Raw genomic sequence first — 20596 nt, forward strand, 5'->3', positions numbered from 1 at the left:
CTGCTTTCAGTAACCTACCTCCTACACCATACACCTGCAACATCTGCCACATTGCCCCCCTATCCACCCTGTCATACGCCTTTTCCAAATCCATAAATGCCACAAAGACCTCTTTAGCCTTATCTAAATACTGTTCACTTATATGTTTCACTGTAAACACCTGGTCCACACACCCCCTACCTTTCCTAAAGCCTCCTTGTTCATCTGCTATCCTATTCTCCATCTTACTCTTAATTCTTTCAATTATAACTCTACCATACACTTTACCAGGTATACTCAACAGACTTATCCCCCTATAATTTTTGCACTCTCTTTTGTCCCCTTTGCCTTTATGCAAAGGAACTATGCATGCTCTCTGCCAATCCCTAGGTACCTTACCCTCTTCCATACATTTATTAAATAATTGCACCAACCACTCCAAAACTATATCCCCACCTGCTTTTAACATTTCTATCTTTATCCCATCAATCCCGGCTGCCTTACCCCCTTTCATTTTACCTACTGCCTCACGAACTTACCCCACACTCACAACTGGCTCTTCCTCACTCCTACAAGATGTTATTCCTCCTTGCCCTATACACGAAATCACAGCTTCCCTATCTTCATCAGCATTTAACAATTCCACAAAATATTTCCTCCATCTTCCCTATACCTCTAACTCTCCATTTAATAACTCTCCTCTCCTATTTTTAACTGACAAATCCATTTGTTCTCTAGGCTTCCTTAACTTGTTAATCTCACTCCAAAACTTTCTTATTTTCAACAAAATTTGTTGATAACATCTCACCCACTCTCATTTGCTCTCTTTTTACATTGCTTCACCACTCTCTTAACCTCTTTCTTTTTCTCCATATACTCTTCCCTCCTTGCATCACTTCTACTTTGTAAAAACTTCTCATATGCTAACTTTTTCTCCCTTACTACTCTCTTTACATCATCATTCCACCATTCGCTCCTCTTCCCTCCCGCACCAACAGTTTTTTATCTACTAAATAAGCCACCATGGGCCCAAAGAAAGCTTCTGGTGCCAGCCCTTTGGTAAAGAGGGTGAGAAACACTATAGAATTCAAGAAAGAGATCACAAAATTCGAATGTGGAGTGCTTGTCTATGAGCTGGCCAGGTTGTATAACAAGCCCCATACAACCATCGCTACTATCTTGGCCAAGAAAAAGGGAATCAAGGAAGCCGTTGTTGCGAAATGTGCAAATATGCTTACAAAACAGAGATCGCAAATGCTCGAAGATGTGGAGAGACTGTTGTTGGTGTGGATCAACGAGAAACAATTATCAAGAGAGTGTTATGCAGTCATATGTTATATGTGAAAAGGCAAGGCAGCTACCTGATGATCTCGTAAAGAAAATGCCGGGAACTAGTGCTGATATTGGTGAATTTAACCCTTTGGGGGTCGACAGGTCCTCTCAGAGACTTGTTCTCAGGGTCGGCCAAATTTCAAAAAAAAAAAAATTGCTTTTTCTTATGAAAAGATAGAGAATCTTTTCCCAATCATAATGGCACCAAAAGTATGAAATTTGATGGAAAACTTAGGAAATTATACTCTCGCGAAGTTAGCGGTCTTGACGATGTTTACGCATTGGCGATTTTGCCCACTTTGAGCCTTATTTTCGGCCAATTCCAGTGTACTAGTCGACAAAAATCATAACTATTTCGCTAAAACTCCATTTTTTCTATCGAATGAGTACAAGAAACCACCCATTTACCGATTTCAACTATCCAATAAAGTGGTCAGAATTTAGCAATTTTGCCAATTTCACACAAATTTCAAAAGATGCCAATTTCCGAATAGGGTCCAGAATAAACAAGAAAGACATTCCTGGCACTAAAATAACGAGTTCTCTGTTCGTTAGTCACATCCCCAGGCCCCCTCTTATATTTCTTTGGCTTTCCACTTTGAATTTTTATTCTTACCAAAAAAATAAGATTTACTGTTATGCAGACTACTGCATTAGTGTAGAAATGGTATAAATAATATCAGTGCACGTGTGAAAGAATATTAGACTCGCCAGTTGATGTGTATTGGACGCCTAACATGATTTGTTTACTTTTGAACTTTGGTAAAAATTGAACATTTCTGCTACTTTGAGCTCAATTTCAAGGTACTTTTCATTGTAAAACCAGTCAGAATCATCTCAATGTCTGTAATATGTCTTCCATTCTATAAAATGAGGCCAAGAAAACTAGAATACAACAATAAATACAATACAAAAATACAGTGCAAAGTCGCTGTTTTAATCCAAAAACACGGTCAAAGTTTTTTTTCTCTCATTACTCACTGTGTGCTGCATTATTTTTTTTGATATTGCGCACACTGACCACATAGACCCATTCTTACATATGTAAGCCTACCAGCTTTCTCTCGCTAGATTTGAGGGCGCTAGAATTTAGGCATACTAGTACGTCAAAAACCCTGGGTCGTCAGACGTACTAGTACGTCCGAAACCCCCAGAGGGTTAAGGCCAGCAAAGGCTTGTTTGAGAGATTTAAGAATCGTAGTGGCATACACAGTGTGGTAAGACATGGCGATGCTGCCAGTTCTGACAAAAAAAAATGGCTGAAAAATATGTTCAGGACTTCAAGGGGTACATAGAGGCTGAAAAATTAAAACCCCAACAAGTGTTCAATTGTGGTGAAACAGGCCCATTTTGGAAGAAAATGCCAAAGAGGATCTACATTACTTAAGAGGAAAAGGCGCTCCCAGGACACAAGCCTATGAAAGACAGGCTAACTCCCATGTTTTGTAGTAATGCTAGTGGGGATTTCAAAGTGAAGCCTTTACTGGTGTATCACTCTGAAAATCCCAGTGTGTTCAAGAAAAACAGTGTCGTCAAGAGTAAATTGTGTGTGATGTGGAGGGCAAACAGTAAAGGCATGGGTGATGAGGGACATTTTCCTTGATTGGTTCCATTACATGTTTGGCCCCAGTGTGAAAAAATACCTCCTGGAAAGTAAATTGGAACTCGAGTGCCTCCTGGTAATGGACAATGCTCCTGCTCATCCTCCAGACTTGGAAGAGCGAAGGGTGCCAGTTTCGTTTCATCGAAGTGAAGTTTTTGCCTCCTAATACCACTCCTCTCCTCCAGCCCATGGACCAGCAGGTCATTTCAAATTTCAAAAAACTGTACACCAAAGCAGTGTTTCAAATGTGCTTTGAAGAGACCTCAGATACTGAATTGACCCTAAGAGAGTTCTGGAAATATCACTTCATTATCTTCAGTTGCATAAACCTTATAGGTAAGGCTTGGGAGGGACAGGACTTAGCAGCTCTGCTTGGCAGGACTTAGAACTCTGCTTGGAGAAAAATTGTGGCCAGAATGTGTACAAGAGAGGAGGGATTTTGAAGGGTTTGGGGCTGACTCTGAGGAGCCTATACCAGTTGTGGAAAGTATTGTGGCATTGGGGAATTCCATGGGGTTGGATGTGAGTGTGGAGGATGTGGAAGAGCTGGTAGAGTCCCACAATGAAGAGCTAACCACTACAGAATTGCAAGACCTTCATGTGCAACACCAACAGACCACAGCTCCAGAAGTTTGCTTCAAAGGAGGAGGAAGAGATGGAGGAAGTTGCCTTCAACCATTAAGGACATTTGTACAATGTGGACAAAGGTGCAGGCATTTATGGATGAACATCACCCTGACAGAGCTGTTGCAGGCCGTGCTGGCAACATCTACAATGATGATGATGTGTCCCATTTTAGGGAAATCTTGAAGATATGCCAGAAACAGAGCTCTTTGAACAGATATTTTGTGCGACAGGGGTTCAGTGACTCTCGAGCTGGTCCTAGTGGCATTAAAAACAAAGAAGTAATCCCGGAAAAGGACTTTTTACCTGCAGTCTTTATGGAAGGGGATTCCCCTTCCATCAATCAATCATCAATAAGTTTTCAATAAAGGTGTTATTTTAGTAATGTTTTACTTAGCATGTCTCATTGTTTTCTGTGTAAGGAAATGTATATTTCATATAAAAATTTTTTTAATACTTTTGGGTGTCTGGAACGGATTAATTGGATTTTCATTATTTCTCATGGGGGAAAATTAATTCATAATAAGTCAGATTCGGGATAAGTCTCACTCTGGAATGGATTAATTATGTTATCCAGGGGTCCATTGTACAATAGACCGTCGTTTAACACTGTAGTTATGTTCCTGAAAATGCCGTGTTAGGCAAAATCGTCTTAGACAAACTGAAGAACTTGTGGGAAGAATAGGGTTACGTTCCTGGGTGCCCCCAAAAAGCCAAACAACTTTTTTTAGACCTCCAGATCTTACAAAATAAAAGTGAATATGTAATTGTAGTGTATTGTCGTGATATATTACTGCTTAAGACTACAAATGCAATAGAAATAATAGTATTTCTTACCTTAAATTGTGGGTAATGGTGTTTGTGGATGATTGTGAAACGAGTGGATATGGATGGTGTGGCCCTACTGGGCTGAGGTAGATGGTTGTCGGCAGAAGTGGACGGTAGAGGTCCTGGTACTGAAGTCGATGGCTGCAATGGATCTCTGGGCTATTTTACCCTGCTGATGGTAAGGCATCATCAGCTGGTCTAGATTTAGCAAATGGCAATGAAAATAGGAAAATATATATGTAAATAAACACAGCGAGCTTTCAGAGTACAGTGGGACCGCAGCTTACGAATGCCCCACCATGCGAACTTTTCAGGATACGAACCGTCGTTCGGTCAATTTTTTGCTTCTGAATATGAACGAAATTTCAGGATGCGAACTTCCTCCTTAAGGGAGGTTCCTTACCTAAATAAATAAAACATATTTCTTTGCAAAGGTTACAATATGTATTTACAACATATCATATGATTGGAGCAAAGAAAACCACTATCATGCCGAGGAATTTCAGGCAGACTTGACCTAATACACACTAGTACTAATACGTAGACTACTTAAGTCTAGACAGGTGAAAAGTGCACTAGTAGTGGTTACCAGTGTTTTGCTGATGGTGGTGCCAACTACTGGCAGCCTTTTGAAGTTTCTCCTTACTGTTGTTGTCATTATTACATTATATTGTATTATTATTATTGCTATAATAATTATAATTATTGGTAGTAGTACGTACGTGGTGAGGGGCTCTTGATCTAGGGAATTGGATCTGTGCTTCAGGTCCCTAAATTAATGATAATAATAATAATAATAATAATAATAGTAGTAGGTTGGTAGACGGCAACTACCCAGGGAAGTACTACCGTCCTGCCAGATGACTGTGAAACAGAAACCTGTAACTGTTTTGCATGATGGTAGGATTGCTGGTGTCTTTTTCTGTCTCATAAACACGCTAGATAACAGGGATATCTTGCTACTCCAACTTACACTTTGGTCACACTTCACAGACATGCACATGCATATATATATACATACATCTAGGCTTTTCTCCTTTTTCTACATAGCTCTTGTTCTTCTTTATTTCTTCTATTGTCCATGGGGAAGTGGAAAAGAATCTTTCCTCCGTAAGCTATGCGTGTAGTATGAGGCGACTAAAATGCCGGGAGCAATGGGCTAGTAACCCCTTCTCCTGTAGACATTTACTAAAAAAGAGAAGAAGAAAAACTTTATAAAACTGGGATGCTTGAATGTGCGTGGATGTAGTGCAGATGACAAGAAACAGATGATTGCTGATGTTATGAATGAAAAGAAGTTGGATGTCCTGGCCCTAAGCAAAACAAAGCTGAAGGGGGTAGGGGAGTTTAGGTGGGGTGAAATAAATGGGTTTAAATCTGGAGTATCTGAGAGAGAGCTAAGGAAGGGGTAGCAGTAATGTTGAATGATCAGTTATGGAAGGAGAAAAGAGAATATGAATGTGTAAATGCAAGAATTATGTGGATTCAAGTAAAGGTTGGATGCGAGAAGTGGGTCATAATAAGCGTGTATGCACCTGGAGAAGAGAGGAATGCAGAGGAGAGAGAGAGATTTTGGGAGATGTTAAGTGAATGTATAGGAGCCTTTGAACCAAGTGAGAGAGTAATTGTGGTAGGGGACCTGAATGCTAAAGTAGGAGAAACTTTTAGAGAGGGTGTGGTAAGTAAGTTTGGGGTGCCAGGTGTAAATGATAATGGGAGCCCTTTGATTGAACTTTGTATAGAAAGGGGTTTAGTTATAGGTAATACATATTTTAAGAAAAAGAGGATAAATAAGTATACAAGATATGATGTAGGGCGAAATGACAGTAGTTTGTTGGATTATGTATTGGTAGATAAAAGACTGTTGAGTAGACTTCAGGATGTACATGTTTATAGAGGGGCCACAGATATATCAGATCACTTTTTAGTTGTAGCTACACTGAGAGTAAAAGGTAGATGGGATACAAAGAGAATAGAAGCATCAGGGAAGAGAGAGGTGAAGGTCTATAAACTAAAAGAGGAGGCAGTTAGGGTAAGACATAAACAGCTATTGGAGGATAGATGGGCTAATGAGAGCATAGGCAATGGGGTCGAAGAGGTATGGGGTAGGTTTAAAAATGTAGTGTTAGTGTTCAGCAGAAGTTTGTGGTTACAGGAAAGTGGGTGCGGGAGGGAAGAGGAGCGATTGGTGGAATGATGATGTAAAGAGAGTAGTAAGGGAGAAAAAGTTAGCATATGAGAAGTTTTTACAAAGTAGAAGTGATGCAAGGAGGGAAGAGTATATGGAGAAAAAGAGAGAGGTTAAGAGAGTGGTGAAGCAATGTAAAAAGAGAGCAAATGAGAGAGTGGGTGAGATGTTATCAACAAATTTTGTTGAAAATAAGAAAAAGTTTTGGAGTGAGATTAACAAGTTAAGGAAGCCTAGAGAACAAATGGATTTGTCAGTTAAAAATAGGAGAGGAGAGTATTGGGAAGATGGAGGGAATATTTTGAGGAATTGTTAAATGTTGATGAAGATAGGGAAGCTGTGATTTCGTGTATAGGGCAAGGAGGAATAACATCTTGTAGGAGTGAGGAAGAGCCAGTTGTGAGTGTGGGGTAAGTTTGTGAGGCAGTAGGTAAAATGAAAGGGGGTAAGGCAGCCAGGATTGATGGGATAAAGATAGAAATGTTAAAAGCAGGTGGGGATATAGTTTTGGAGTGGTTGGTGCAATTATTTAATAAATGTATGGAAGAGGGTAAGGTACCTAGGGATTGGCAGAGAGCATGCATAGTTCCTTTGTATAAAGGCAAAGGGGACAAAAGAGTGCAAAAATTATAGGGGGATAAGTCTGTTGAGTATACCTGGTAAAGTGTATGGTAGAGTTATTATTGAAAGAATTAAAAGTAAGACTGAGAATAGGATAGCAGATGAACAAGGAGGCTTTAGGAAAGGTAGGGGGTGTGTGGACCAGGTGTTTACAGTGAAACATATAAGTGAACAGTATTTAGGTAAGGCTAAAGAGGTCTTTGTGGCATTTATGGATTTGGAAAAGGCATATGACAGGGTGGATAGGGGGGCAATGTGGCAGATGTTGCAGGTGTATGGTGTAGGAGGTAGGTTACTGAAAGCAGTGAAGAGTTTTTATGAGGATAGTGAGGCTCAAGTTAGAGTACATAGGAAAGAGGGAAATTATTTCCCAGTAAAAGTAGGCCTTAGACAAGGATGTGTGATGTCCCCGTGGTTGTTTAATATATTTATAGACGGGGTTGTAAGAGAAGTAAATGTGAGGGTCTTGACAAGAGGCGTGGAGTTAAAAGATAAGGAATCACACATAAAGTGGGAGTTGTCACAGTTGCTCTTTGCTGATGACACTGTGCTCTTGAGAGATTCTGAAGAGAAGTTGCAGAGATTGGTGGATGAATTTGGTAGGGTGTGCAAAAGAAGAAAATTAAACGTGAATACAGGAAAGAGTAAGGTTATGAGGATAACAAAAAGATTAGGTGATGAAAGATTGGATATCAGATTGGAAGGAGAGAGTATGGAGGAGGTGAATGTATTCAGATATTTGGGAGTGGACGTGTCAGCGGATGGGTCTATGAAGGATGAGGTGAATCATAGAATTGATGAGGGGAAAAGGGTGAGTGGTGCACTTAGGAGTCTGTGGAGACAAAGAACTTTGTCCTTGGAGGCAAAGAGGGGAATGTATGAGAGTATAGTTTTACCAACACTCTTATATGGGTGTGAAGCGTGGGTGATGAATGTTGCAGCGAGGAGAAGGCTGGAGGCAGTGGAGATGTCATGTCTGAGGGCAATGGGTGGTGTGAATATAATGCAGAGAATTCGTAGTTTGGAAGTTAGGAGGAGGTGCGGGATTACCAAAACTGTTGTCCAGAGGGCTGAGGAAGGGTTGTTGAGGTGGTTCGGACATGTAGAGAGAATGGAGCGAAACAGAATGACTTCGAGTGTATCAGTCTGTAGTGGAAGGAAGACGGGGTAGGGGTCGGCCTAGGAAAGGTTGGAGGGAGGGGGTAAAGGAGGTTTTGTGTGCGAGGGGCTTGGACTTCCAGCAGGCGTGCGTGAGCGTGTTTGATAGGAGTGAATGGAGGCGAATGGTTTTTAATACTTGACGTGCTGTTGGAGTGTGAGCAAAGTAACATTTATGAAGGAATTCAGGGAAACCGGCAGGCCGGACTTGAGTCCTGGAGATGGGAAGTACAGTGCCTGCACTCTGAAGGAGGGGTGTTAATGTTGCAGTTTAAAAACTGTAGTGTAAAGCACCCTTCTGGCAAGACAGTGATGGAGTGAATGCTGGTGAAAGTTTTTCTTTTTCGGGCCACCCTGCCTTGGTGGGAATCGGCCAGTGTGATAATAAAAAAAAAAATATTATAATACTATATAGTAATAATAAAATAATTTTTATTTTATTATCACACTGGCCGATTCCCACCAAGGCAGGGTGGCCCGAAAAAGAAAAACTTTCACCAGCATTCACTCCATCACTGTCTTGCCAGAAGGGTGCTTTACACTACAGTTTTTAAACTGCAACATTAACACCCCTCCTTCAGAGTGCAGGCACTGTACTTCCCATCTCCAGGACTCAAGTCCGGCCTGCCGGTTTCCCTGAATCCCTTCATAAATGTTACTTTGCTCACACTCCAACAGCACGTCAAGTATTAAAAACCATTTGTCTCCATTCACTCCTATCAAACACGCTCACGCATGCCTGCTGGAAGTCCAAGCCCCTCACACACAAAACCTCCTTTACCCCCTCCCTCCAACCCTTCCTAGGCCGACCCCTACCCCGCGTTCCTTCCACTACAGACTGATACACTCTTGAAGTCATTCTGTTTCGCTCCATTCTCTCTACATGTCCGAACCACCTCAACAACCCTTCCTCAGCCCTCTGGACAACAGTTTTGGTAATCCCGCACCTCCTCCTAACTTCCAAACTACGAATTCTCTGCATTATATTCACACCACACATTGCCCTCAGACATGACATCTCCACTGCCTCCAGCCTTCTCCTCGCTGCAACATTCATCACCCACGCTTCACACCCATATAAGAGCGTTGGTAAAACTATACTCTCATACATTCCCCTCTTTGCCTCCAAGGACAAAGTTCTTTGTCTCCACAGACTCCTAAGTGCACCACTCACTCTTTTTCCCTCATCAATTCTATGATTCACCTCATCTTTCATAGACCCATCCGCTGACACGTCCACTCCCAAATATCTGAATACGTTCACCTCCTCCATACTCTCTCCCTCCAATCTGATATTCAATCTTTCATCACCTAATCTTTTTGTTATCCTCATAACCTTACTCTTTCCTGTATTTACCTTTAATTTTCTTCTTTTGCACACCCTACCAAATTCATCCACCAATCTCTGCAGCTTCTCTTCAGAATCTCCCAAGAGCACAGTGTCATCAGCAAAGAGCAGCTGTGACAACTCCCACTTTGTGTGTGATTCTTTATCTTTTAACTCCACGCCTCTTGCCAAGACCCTCGCATTTACTTCTCTTACAACCCCATCTATAAATATATTAAACAACCACGGTGACATCACACATCCTTGTCTAAGGCCTACTTTTACTGGGAAAAAATTTCCCTCTTTCCTACATACTCTAACTTGAGCCTCACTATCCTCGTAAAAACTCTTCACTGCTTTCAGTAACCTACCTCCTACACCATACACTTGCAACATCTGCCACATTGCCCCCCTGTCCACCCTGTCATACGCCTTTTCCAAATCCATAAATGCCACAAAGACCTCTTTAGCCTTATCTAAATACTGTTCACTTATATGTTTCACTGTAAACACCTGGTCCACACACCCCCTACCTTTCCTAAAGCCTCCTTGTTCATCTGCTATCCTATTTTCCGTCTTACTCTTAATTCTTTCAATTATAACTCTACCATACACTTTACCAGGTACACTCAGCAGACTTATCCCCCTATAATTTTTGCACTCTCTTTTATCCCCTTTGCCTTTATACAAAGGAACTATGCATGCTCTCTGCCAATCCCTAGGTACCTTACCCTCTTCCATACATTTATTAAATAATTGCACCAACCACTCCAAAACTATATCCCCACCTGCTTTTAACATTTCTATCTTTATCCCATCAATCCCGGCTGCCTTACCCCCTTTCATTTTACCTACTGCCTCACGAACTTCCCCCACACTCACAACTGGCTCTTCCTCACTCCTACAAGATGTTATTCCTCCTTGCCCTATACACGAAATCACAGCTTCCCTATCTTCATCAACATTTAACAATTCCTCAAAATATTCCCTCCATCTTCCCAATACCTCTAACTCTCCATTTAATAACTCTCCTCTCCTATTTTTAACTGACAAATCCATTTGTTCTCTAGGCTTTCTTAACTTGTTAATCTCACTCCAAAACTTTTTCTTATTTTCAACAAAATTTGTTGATAACATCTCACCCACTCTCTCATTTGCTCTCTTTTTACATTGCTTCACCACTCTCTTAACCTCTCTCTTTTTCTCCATATACTCTTCCCTCCTTGCATCACTTCTACTTTGTAAAAACTTCTCATATGCTAACTTTTTCTCCCTTACTACTCTCTTTACATCATCATTCCACCAATCGCTCCTCTTCCCTCCTGCACCCACTTTCCTGTAACCACAAACTTCTGCTGAACACTCTAACACTACATTTTTAAACCTACCCCATACCTCTTCGACCCCATTGCCTATGCTCTCATTAGCCCATCTATCCTCCAATAGCTGTTTATATCTTACCCTAACTGCCTCCTCTTTTAGTTTATAAACCTTCACCTCTCTCTTCCCTGATGCTTCTATTCTCCTTGTATCCCATCTACCTTTTACTCTCAGTGTAGCTACAACTAGAAAGTGATCTGATATATCTGTGGCCCCTCTATAAACATGTACATCCTGAAGTCTACTCAACAGTCTTTTATCTACCAATACATAATCCAACAAACTACTGTCATTTCACCCTACATCATATCGTGTATACTTATTTATCCTCTTTTTCTTAAAATATGTATTACCTATAACTAAACCCCTTTCTATACAAAGTTCAATCAAAGGGCTCCCATTATCATTTACACCTGGCACCCCAAACTTACCTACCACACCCTCTCTAAAAGTTTCTCCTACTTTAGCATTCAGGTCCCCTACCACAATTACTCTCTCACTTGGTTCAAAGGCTCCTATACATTCACTTAACATCTCCCAAAATCTCTCTCCTCTGCATTCCTCTCTTCTCCAGGTGCATACACGCTTATTATGACCCACTTCTCGCATCCAACCTTTACTTTAATCCACATAATTCTTGAATTTACACATTCGTATTCTCTTTTCTCCTTCCATAACTGATCATTTAACATTACTGCTACCCCTTCCTTTGCTCTAACTAATATAATAATAATAATAATATATATAAATATGTAATAGTACAATAATAATTATAGTAATACTATGTATGTACTGCGTATATTTTATTTTGACAATGACACCACAATGTTTACCAGTGCACATGTGCTTACGGAGCTACCCTCACAGTGCAAGGAATTGCCGTGATTTCCTTACGTTTTGTACAGTTAATTCACCGAATTTCTTTCTTCTAACCATGGGTCCAGAGAAAGCAAGTGGAAAGGACAGTGCCGAGAAAGAGGATGATTTGCATGGAATTAAAGCAAGAAATTGATAAGCACAGACTAGGTACGAGGGTTAAGGACTTGGCGAGTGAACACTAGCATAGCCCCACTTACTGTATGTACAATGCTAAAGCAGGAGGAGTCTATAAAGGCTATAGCACCAGCAAAGGGCGTTAAAGTAATTTCTAAGTAGCGGACCTCTGTCAATGAAAAGATGGAAAAGCTGCTGTTGACATGGCTAACGGAGAAACAGCTCGCAGGTGATATGTAGTGTAGTGAGATAAACATAAAAATTGTACATAGCAGTTCTTAAGAAAAGTGTGAACTCCTGACAGGATATGCTGCTCTGCATTTCTTATCCAAGGTATATAAATGTCGTATGTACACCAGATCTAATTCAGTTAGCCTCACAAACTCCGTTTTCTCTTACGATAACACCTCTGACATTCATAGCGAGAATGCGCGACCACTCTCGTGACCACAATCCTTCTCCCTCTGCTGCCCACATAATGACATATTTTATTCATTCTAGAGTGTATATCAGGTTTTTGTTATTTATATTGTTTATTATGTCATATTAGATGAATTAACACAGATAAATAAGCTGTAGAGTTGATATTAGGGTTATTTTGTCATGCCTCTTGAGAGAAGGAATTCAGCTGGAACAAATTAATTGCATTTCACTTAGTTTAAATGAGGAAAATTGACCCAGCATATGAACAAATCAAGATATGAACACGCCCACGGAACGGATTAAATTTGTAAGCCGAGGTTCCACTGTACGTATATGTATGTATGTATGTATATTTGTGTGTGTGGGGGGTGTGTGTGTGTGTGTGTGTGTGTGTGGGGGGGGGGGGTGATTTTTTTGTTTTTAAAATCAATTTTTATTCACATAGATTTTTCCTTTAATAATTAATGTTAAAAATATTGAAATACTTAAAATTTAGCAGCTTTTGATTAGCTCTGTAAATATTGTGTGGAACTGAGCAGTATTTTTATTTCTTAAGAACCTTGGAGATGTTGAGGGCAAAGTTGAAGAAGAGTTTACTGTTGCAAGACTCTACATATCAAAAATGCGGTCCGAGGTGAAAAACCTGTCTCAACGCTGCTCAACGCTCGAAACAAAGCAGGCAGACATGCATGGTCAAATAGAAGAACGTGAGAAGGATCTCAATGAATGCAGGCTGCTTATTACACAACACGAAGCAAAAATGAAGACATTGTCACAGTCTATGAAAGAAGGGGAGAATAAAAAGAGATCCTTGGAAGAACAGGTACAGTAATACCATACATGAGAAGTAAAAAAAATTACAGCTATAGGGGTATTTCTAGGATTCCTGCAAAAGAGCTTGTGTTTCATTAAAGCCTTGTTTCACTGGCATGTACCTTACTTTCTTGCAACTTTGAATATGCAGTGCAAAAAATTGCTAAGATTGCTCATAAAATGTGCTAGGCTTACCAATCTACTTATCATTGACATTTATTTATATATAAAACATCTTTGTATAAATCTTGTTAATAATATATAATGTAAAATTTTTAGGTGGATTCTCTGAATGAAGAGGTGGCCCGCCTGAAGGCAGTGTCTAAGGTATCAGAACAAGATGGCCATATTAAAGATGCTCTCGAGAAGCAGATTGAACGACACCGGGAACAGCACCAGAAACAGGTAAGATAATCTTAAAGTGATTCCCAAATATGGCAGCTTTTAATAGTAATTGTTATACTGTGTTTATCTTTGGTTTTCTCTGGAAATTTCATCTCTTGCATTCACTCGCTAGTCTCTGGAAAAAAAAAAAAAAAGTTTGCAGAAGGGTGAATAAAATCCAAAGAAAAGTTTCATGAACTTTATTAGGGAACGTAAAAATTCAAAACATCAATATTTAATCATTTGACGTTTTGCCTTCATTTCTTTTTAGTCCTTTCTGGCAAAGAATCCGTTAGTTTCTGGAAATCGGTTACATGTGTAAATTCATAAATTTTTCAAGACCTCCACCTATGTTGGGATGCTGGAGATTTGATACTTTGCTGCCCTGAATTTCAACACCTGCCAAGTATTTTTGATTGGATTGAGATACACAAATAACCTGCACATAGAAAAAAACTTAGGACAACATTTCGGTCCGACTTGGATCATTAACTAGCCACAAGGTTCTTTCTCTTATGTGCAGATTGTGTATTGTTCCAGTCACAATAGTATTGTACATTTTTATTCTTACTGGAGTGTGACCTAGGCTGTAACCTGGCTATTCTATAACGGGGATTTCATGATGTTGCAACCAGTTCTTGACCACCTTATTCTGATGATAAGGGGCTTCATCATGCATAAAGATGGTGGTGCCTGGCATAGTCAGCACATAATGTATCATTATTAGTATTCACATTTCTGAATGCACCATTTAATTCTGTTGACGAGGTTAACATGCAGTGTTTTTGTCCTCAGTTGGCAACACTTAGAGATGAAATTACCGAGAAGCAACAGCAAATTGATGAGCTGACAGATGAGAACCAAAAGCGAGCAGTGACAGAGGAACAGTTGAAGGCTGAATATGAGAAGCTCAAGGCAGAGGTTGCTGAAAAGGTGTGCAATATTTATTAGTTGTGGATAGAACCATTTATATTTATTGATGATTAAAAGGGCATTAAGCTTTTATTTTCCAGAGCATATATGATTGTTTAAGTTTGTCAATTATTATCAAACGTGCAAGAAACAAGTTGACTACAGGAAAGGTAAATATTGATCGTACACGGGGAAGGAGGAAAGTGGAGGTGGAAAGTACAGTGGCTGCGCGCTGAAAGGAGGGCTTGGGGATGTTGCAATTTGGAGGGTCATCTGAACTATGATGTTGGTGTCCTCCTGGCAAGATAGTGATTGATTAAATGAGTGACAGTGAAAGTGCTTTCTTTGTCAGGTCACCCTGCTTTGGAGGGTGGGTGCAGGAGGTGAAGAGGAGTGACTGATGGAATAAAGAAGGGGGTAAAGGAGAAAAAGTTAGTATATGAGAGGTTTTTACAAAGCAGAAGTGGTATAAGGAGGGCAGATAATAAGAAAGTTCTGGAGTGATATTGATAAGTTGAGAAAGTTTAGGAAATGAATGGATGCGACAGTTAGATAGAAAAGGGGAGTTATTAGATGGCGAGTTGGAGGTATTGGGAACGATGGTGGGAATATTTTGAGGAGCTGGTAAATGTTGATGAAGAGAGGGAGGCAGTGATTTCATGCATTGGCCAGGGAGGAATAACATCCTCTAGGAGTGAAGAGTATTATGTGAGAATGGTTGAGGTACATGAGGCTGTGGGTAAAATGGAAGGGGATAAAGTAGCTGGGATTGTTGGCATCAAGACAAATGTTTAAAGCAGGTGGGATATAGTTGTGGAGTGGTTGGTATTTTTGTTCAGTAATTCTATGAATGAGGGATGTGTACCTGTGGATTGGCAGAGAGCATGTGTAGTTATTTTGTATAAAGGAAAGGAGGACAAAAGAGTGTAAGAATTATAGAGGAATAAGCCTGTTGATTATACCAGGTAAAGTATATTGGTTGAGTTGTTATTGAAAGAATTAAGGGCAAGACGGAGAGCAGGATCGCAGACAAACAAGGAACCTTCAGAAAGGGTAAAATATGTTCAGATGAAGTGTTTACATTGAAGCATCATAAGTGAACAATATTTAGATAAAGGATATGAAGTTTTCATTGTATTTATAGATTTAGGAAAGCTATATAATTAGTAGATAGGGGAGTAATGTGGCAGATGTTACAAGTGTATGGAATAGGTGGTAGGTTACTTAAATCATTTAAGAGTTTCTATGAAGATGGATTATGTAGGAGGGAGATTATTTTCCAGTAAAAGTAGGCCTTAGATGCATGCATGATAGCATTTTCTCTCTCTCTCTCTCTCTCTCTCTCTGTCTCTCTGTCTGTCTCTCTGTCTCTCTCTCTGTCTCTCTCTGTCTCTCTCTCTGTCTCTCTCTCTGTCTCTCTCTCTGTCTCTCTCTCTGTCTCTCTCTCTGTCTCTCTGTCTCTCTGTCTCTCTCTCTGTCTCTCTCTCTGTCTCTCTCTCTGTCTCTCTCTCTCTCTCTCTCTGTCTCTCTCTCTGTCTCTCTCTGTCTCTGTCTCTCTCTCTGTCTCTCTGTCTCTGTCTCTGTCTCTCTCTCTGTCTCTCTCTCTGTCTCTCTCTCTGTCTGTCTCTGTCTCTCTGTCTCTCTCTCTGTCTCTCTCTCTGTCTCTGTCTCTCTCTCTGTCTCTCTGTCTCTCTCTCTGTCTCTCTCTCTCTGTCTCTCTCTCTGTCTCTGTCTCTCTCTGTCTCTGTCTCTGTCTCTGTCTCTGTCTCTCTGTCTCTCTGTCTCTCTCTCTGTCTCTCTCTGTCTCTCTCTCTGTCTCTCTCTCTGTCTCTCTCTGTCTCTCTCTCTCTGTCTCTCTCTCTCTGTCTCTGTGTCTGTCTCTCTCTGTCTCTGTGTCTCTCTCTCTCTGTCTCTCTCTGTCTCTCTCTCTCTGTCTCTCTCAAAACAAGTTGGCCATCATATTCCTCCAAATTGCCAATATCCCAAACCCCTCCTTTAAAGTGCAGGTATTGTACTTCCCATTTCCAGTACTCAAGTCTGCTAAATAAAAATAACCGGTTTCCCTGAATCCCTTAACTAACTATTACCCTGCTCGCACTCCAACAGCTCGTCAAGTCCCAAAAACCATTCGTCTCCATTCACTCCTGTCTAACACGCTCATGCACGCTTGCTGGAAGTCCAAGCCCCTCGCCCACAAAACCTCTTTTACCCCCTCCAACCTTTTCAAGGACGACCCCTATCCCGCCTTCCTTTCCCTACAGATTTATACGCTCTTCATGTCATTCTCCTTTGATCCATTCTCTCTAAATGACCAAACCACCTCAACAACCCCTCTTCTGCCCTCTGACTAATACTTTTATTACGCCACACCTTCTAATTTCCACACTCCTAATTTTCCACACTGCTGTATTTACAACCCAAGCTTCATACCCATATAAGAGTTGGTACCACTATACTTTCTTTGCCTCCATAGATAACATTCTTTGTCTCCTCATATACCTCGACGCACCACTCACTTTTTTTCCTTCATCAATTCTATGGTTAACCTCATCCTTCATAAACCCATCTGCTGACACTTCAACTCTCAAATATCTGAAAACATTCACTTCTTCTATACTCCCTCTCTCCAATGTGATATCCAATTTTTCTTCATCTAAATCTTTTGATACCCCTCATCATCTTACTCTTATCTATGCTCACTTTCAACTTTCTACCTTTACACACCCTCCATTACGTAATACTAATCACTCTTGGGCACATTAAGTGTCTTATTTTATGTCAGTATAGACAATTTCATTAATCCATCTATGATATTTTCTTAAATTATAAAAGAAACACGTTACATAGCATATAAACATTTTATGTATATACTTTGGAGGTGTGGTAGCCGGGCAGAGGGAAAACATTACGTCACTTCCCTTAATACATAACGCTTTTGTTAACAATTCTCGGCATGAATTATTCATTACTTCTCCCTTTGTTTATGATGGCATCTGAAGGTAGTTGTTAGAAACGATTAAACTCAGTGAACATGGTATGTCGTTGGTAATAATATGGCTTTGGGCCACATAAAATATCGTGTAGCTATGTAGGTAGGTGTAGGTATGTAGCCCAGGTGGACTACATACCTACATTATTATAACTGATAATTATACATGTCCTAGGTAGTAGGTTGGTAGACAGCAACCACCCAGGGAGGTACTACCGTCCTGCCAAGTGAGTGTAAAACAAAAGCCTGTAATTGTTTTACATGATGGTAGGATTGCTGGTGTCCTTTTTTCTGTCTCGTAAACATGCAAGATTTCAGGTACGTCTTGCTAATTCTACTTACACTTGGTAGTAGGTTGGTAGACAGCAACCACCCAGGGAAGTACTACCGTCCTGCCAGATGACTGTGAAACAAAAACCTGTAATTGTTTTGCATGATGGTAGGATTGCTGGTTTCTTTTTCTGTCTCATAAACACGCTAAGATAACAGGGATATCTTGCTACTCCTACTAACACTTTGGTCACACTTCACAGACACGCACATGCATATATATATATACATACATCTAGGTTTTTCTCCTTTTTCTAAATAGCTCTTGTTCTTTTTTATTTCTTCTATTGTCCATGGGGAAGTGGAAAAGAATCTTTCCTCCGTAAGCCATGCGTGTCGTATGAGGCGACTAAAATGCCGGGAGCAATGGGCTAGTAACCCCTTCTCCTGTATACAATTACTAAAAAAGAGAAGAAGAAAAACTTTATAAAACTGGGTTGCTTAAATGTGCGTGGATGTAGTGCGGATGACAAGAAACAGATGATTGCTGATGTTATGAATGAAAAGAAGTTGGATGTCCTGGCCCTAAGCGAAACAAAGCTGAAGGGGGTAGGAGAGTTTCAGTGGGGGGAAATAAATGGGATTAAATCTGGAGTATCTGAGAGAGTTAGAGCAAAGGAAGGGGTAGCAGTAATGTTAAATGATCAGTTATGGAAGGAGAAAAGAGAATATGAATGTGTAAATTCAAGAATTATGTGGATTAAAGTAAAGGTTGGATGCGAGAAGTGGGTCATAATAAGCGTGTATGCACCTGGAGAAGAGAGGAATGCAGAGGAGAGAGAGAGATTTTGGGAGATGTTAAGTGAATGTATAGGAGCCTTTGAACCAAGTGAGAGAGTAATTGTGGTAGGGGACTTGAATGCTAAAGTAGGAGAAACTTTTAGAGAGGGTGTGGTAGGTAAGTTTGGGGTGCCAGGTGTAAATGATAATGGGAGCCCTTTGATTGAACTTTGTATAGAAAGGGGTTTAGTTATAGGTAATACATATTTTAAGAAAAAGAGGATAAATAAGTATACACGATATGATGTAGGGCGAAATGACAGTAGTTTGTTGGATTATGTATTGGTAGATAAAAGACTGTTGAGTAGACTTCAGGATGTACATGTTTATAGAGGGGCCACAGATATATCAGATCACTTTCTAGTTGTAGCTACACTGAGAGTAAAAGGTAGATGGGATACAAGGAGAATAGAAGCATCAGGGAAGAGAGAGGTGAAGGTTTATAAACTAAAAGAGGAGGCAGTTAGGGTAAGATATAAACAGCTATTGGAGGATAGATGGGCTAATGAGAGCATAGGCAATGGGGTCGAAGAGGTATGGGGTAGGTTTAAAAATGTAGTGTTAGAGTGTTCAGCAGAAGTTTGTGGTTACAGGAAAGTGGGTGCAGGAGGGAAGAGGAGCGATTGGTGGAATGATGATGTAAAGAGAGTAGTAAGGGAGAAAAAGTTAGCATATGAGAAGTTTTTACAAAGTAGAAGTGATGCAAGGAGGGAAGAGTATATGGAGAAAAAGAGAGAGGTTAAGAGAGTGGTGAAGCAATGTAAAAAGAGAGCAAATGAGAGAGTGGGTGAGATGTTATCAACAAATTTTGTTGAAAATAAGAAAAAGTTTTGGAGTGAGATTAACAAGTTAAGAAAGCCTAGAGAACAAATGGATTTGTCAGTTAAAAATAGGAGAGGAGAGTTATTAAATGGAGAGTTAGAGGTATTGGGAAGATGGAAGGAATATTTTGAGGAATTGTTAAATGTTGATGAAGATAGGGAAGCTGTGATTTCGTGTATAGGGCAAGGAGGAATAACATCTTGTAGGAGTGAGGAAGAGCCAGTTGTGAGTGTGGGGGAAGTTCGTGAGGCAGTAGGTAAAATGAAAGGGGGTAAGGCAGCCGGGATTGATGGGATAAAGATAGAAATGTTAAAAGCAGGTGGGGATATAGTTTTGGAGTGGTTGGTGCAATTGTTTAATAAATGTATGGAAGAGGGTAAGGTACCTAGGGATTGGCAGAGAGCATGCATAGTTCCTTTGTATAAAGGCAAAGGGGATAAAAGAGAGTGCAAAAATTATAGGGGGATAAGTCTGTTGAGTGTACCTGGTAAAGTGTATGGTAGTTATAATTGAAAGAATTAAGAGTAAGACGGAGAATAGGATAGCAGATGAACAAGGAGGCTTTAGGAAAGGTAGGGGGTGTGTGGACCAGGTGTTTACAGTGAAACATATAAGTGAACAGTATTTAGATAAGGCTAAAGAGGTCTTTGTGGCATTTATGGATTTGGAAAAGGCGTATGACAGGGTGGATAGGGGGGCAATGTGGCAGATGTTGCAAGTGTATGGTGTAGGAGGTAGGTTACTGAAAGCAGTGAAGAGTTTTTACGAGGATAGTGAGGCTCAAGTTAGAGTATGTAGGAAAGAGGGAAATTTTTTCCCAGTAAAAGTAGGCCTTAGACAAGGATGTGTGATGTCACCGTGGTTGTTTAATATATTTATAGATGGGGTTGTAAGAGAAGTAAATGCGAGGGTCTTGGCAAGAGGCGTGGAGTTAAAAGATAAAGAATCACACACAAAGTGGGAGTTGTCACAGCTGCTCTTTGCTGATGACACTGTGCTCTTGGGAGATTCTGAAGAGAAGTTGCAGAGATTGGTGGATGAATTTGGTAGGGTGTGCAAAAGAAGAAAATTAAAGGTGAATACAGGAAAGAGTAAGGTTATGAGGATAAC

General features: G+C 40.3%; 1 protein-coding gene across 1 annotated transcript in view; it reads left to right on the plus strand.

Moving 5' to 3' along the window:
- Positions 1-20596, plus strand: part of LOC128703871 (kinesin heavy chain) — a 102807-nt gene that overhangs the window by 66122 nt on the left and 16089 nt on the right. Inside the window, exons 12-14 of the mRNA XM_070087020.1 lie at positions 13013-13279; positions 13549-13674; positions 14449-14586. Coding sequence (XP_069943121.1) covers positions 13013-13279; positions 13549-13674; positions 14449-14586 — 531 coding nt within the window. The remainder of the gene's footprint in view (positions 1-13012; positions 13280-13548; positions 13675-14448; positions 14587-20596) is intronic.

Source organism: Cherax quadricarinatus, chromosome 20 (genome assembly GCF_038502225.1).
Source record: "Cherax quadricarinatus isolate ZL_2023a chromosome 20, ASM3850222v1, whole genome shotgun sequence".
In the NCBI taxonomy this organism is placed as follows: Eukaryota; Metazoa; Arthropoda; class Malacostraca; order Decapoda; family Parastacidae; genus Cherax; species Cherax quadricarinatus.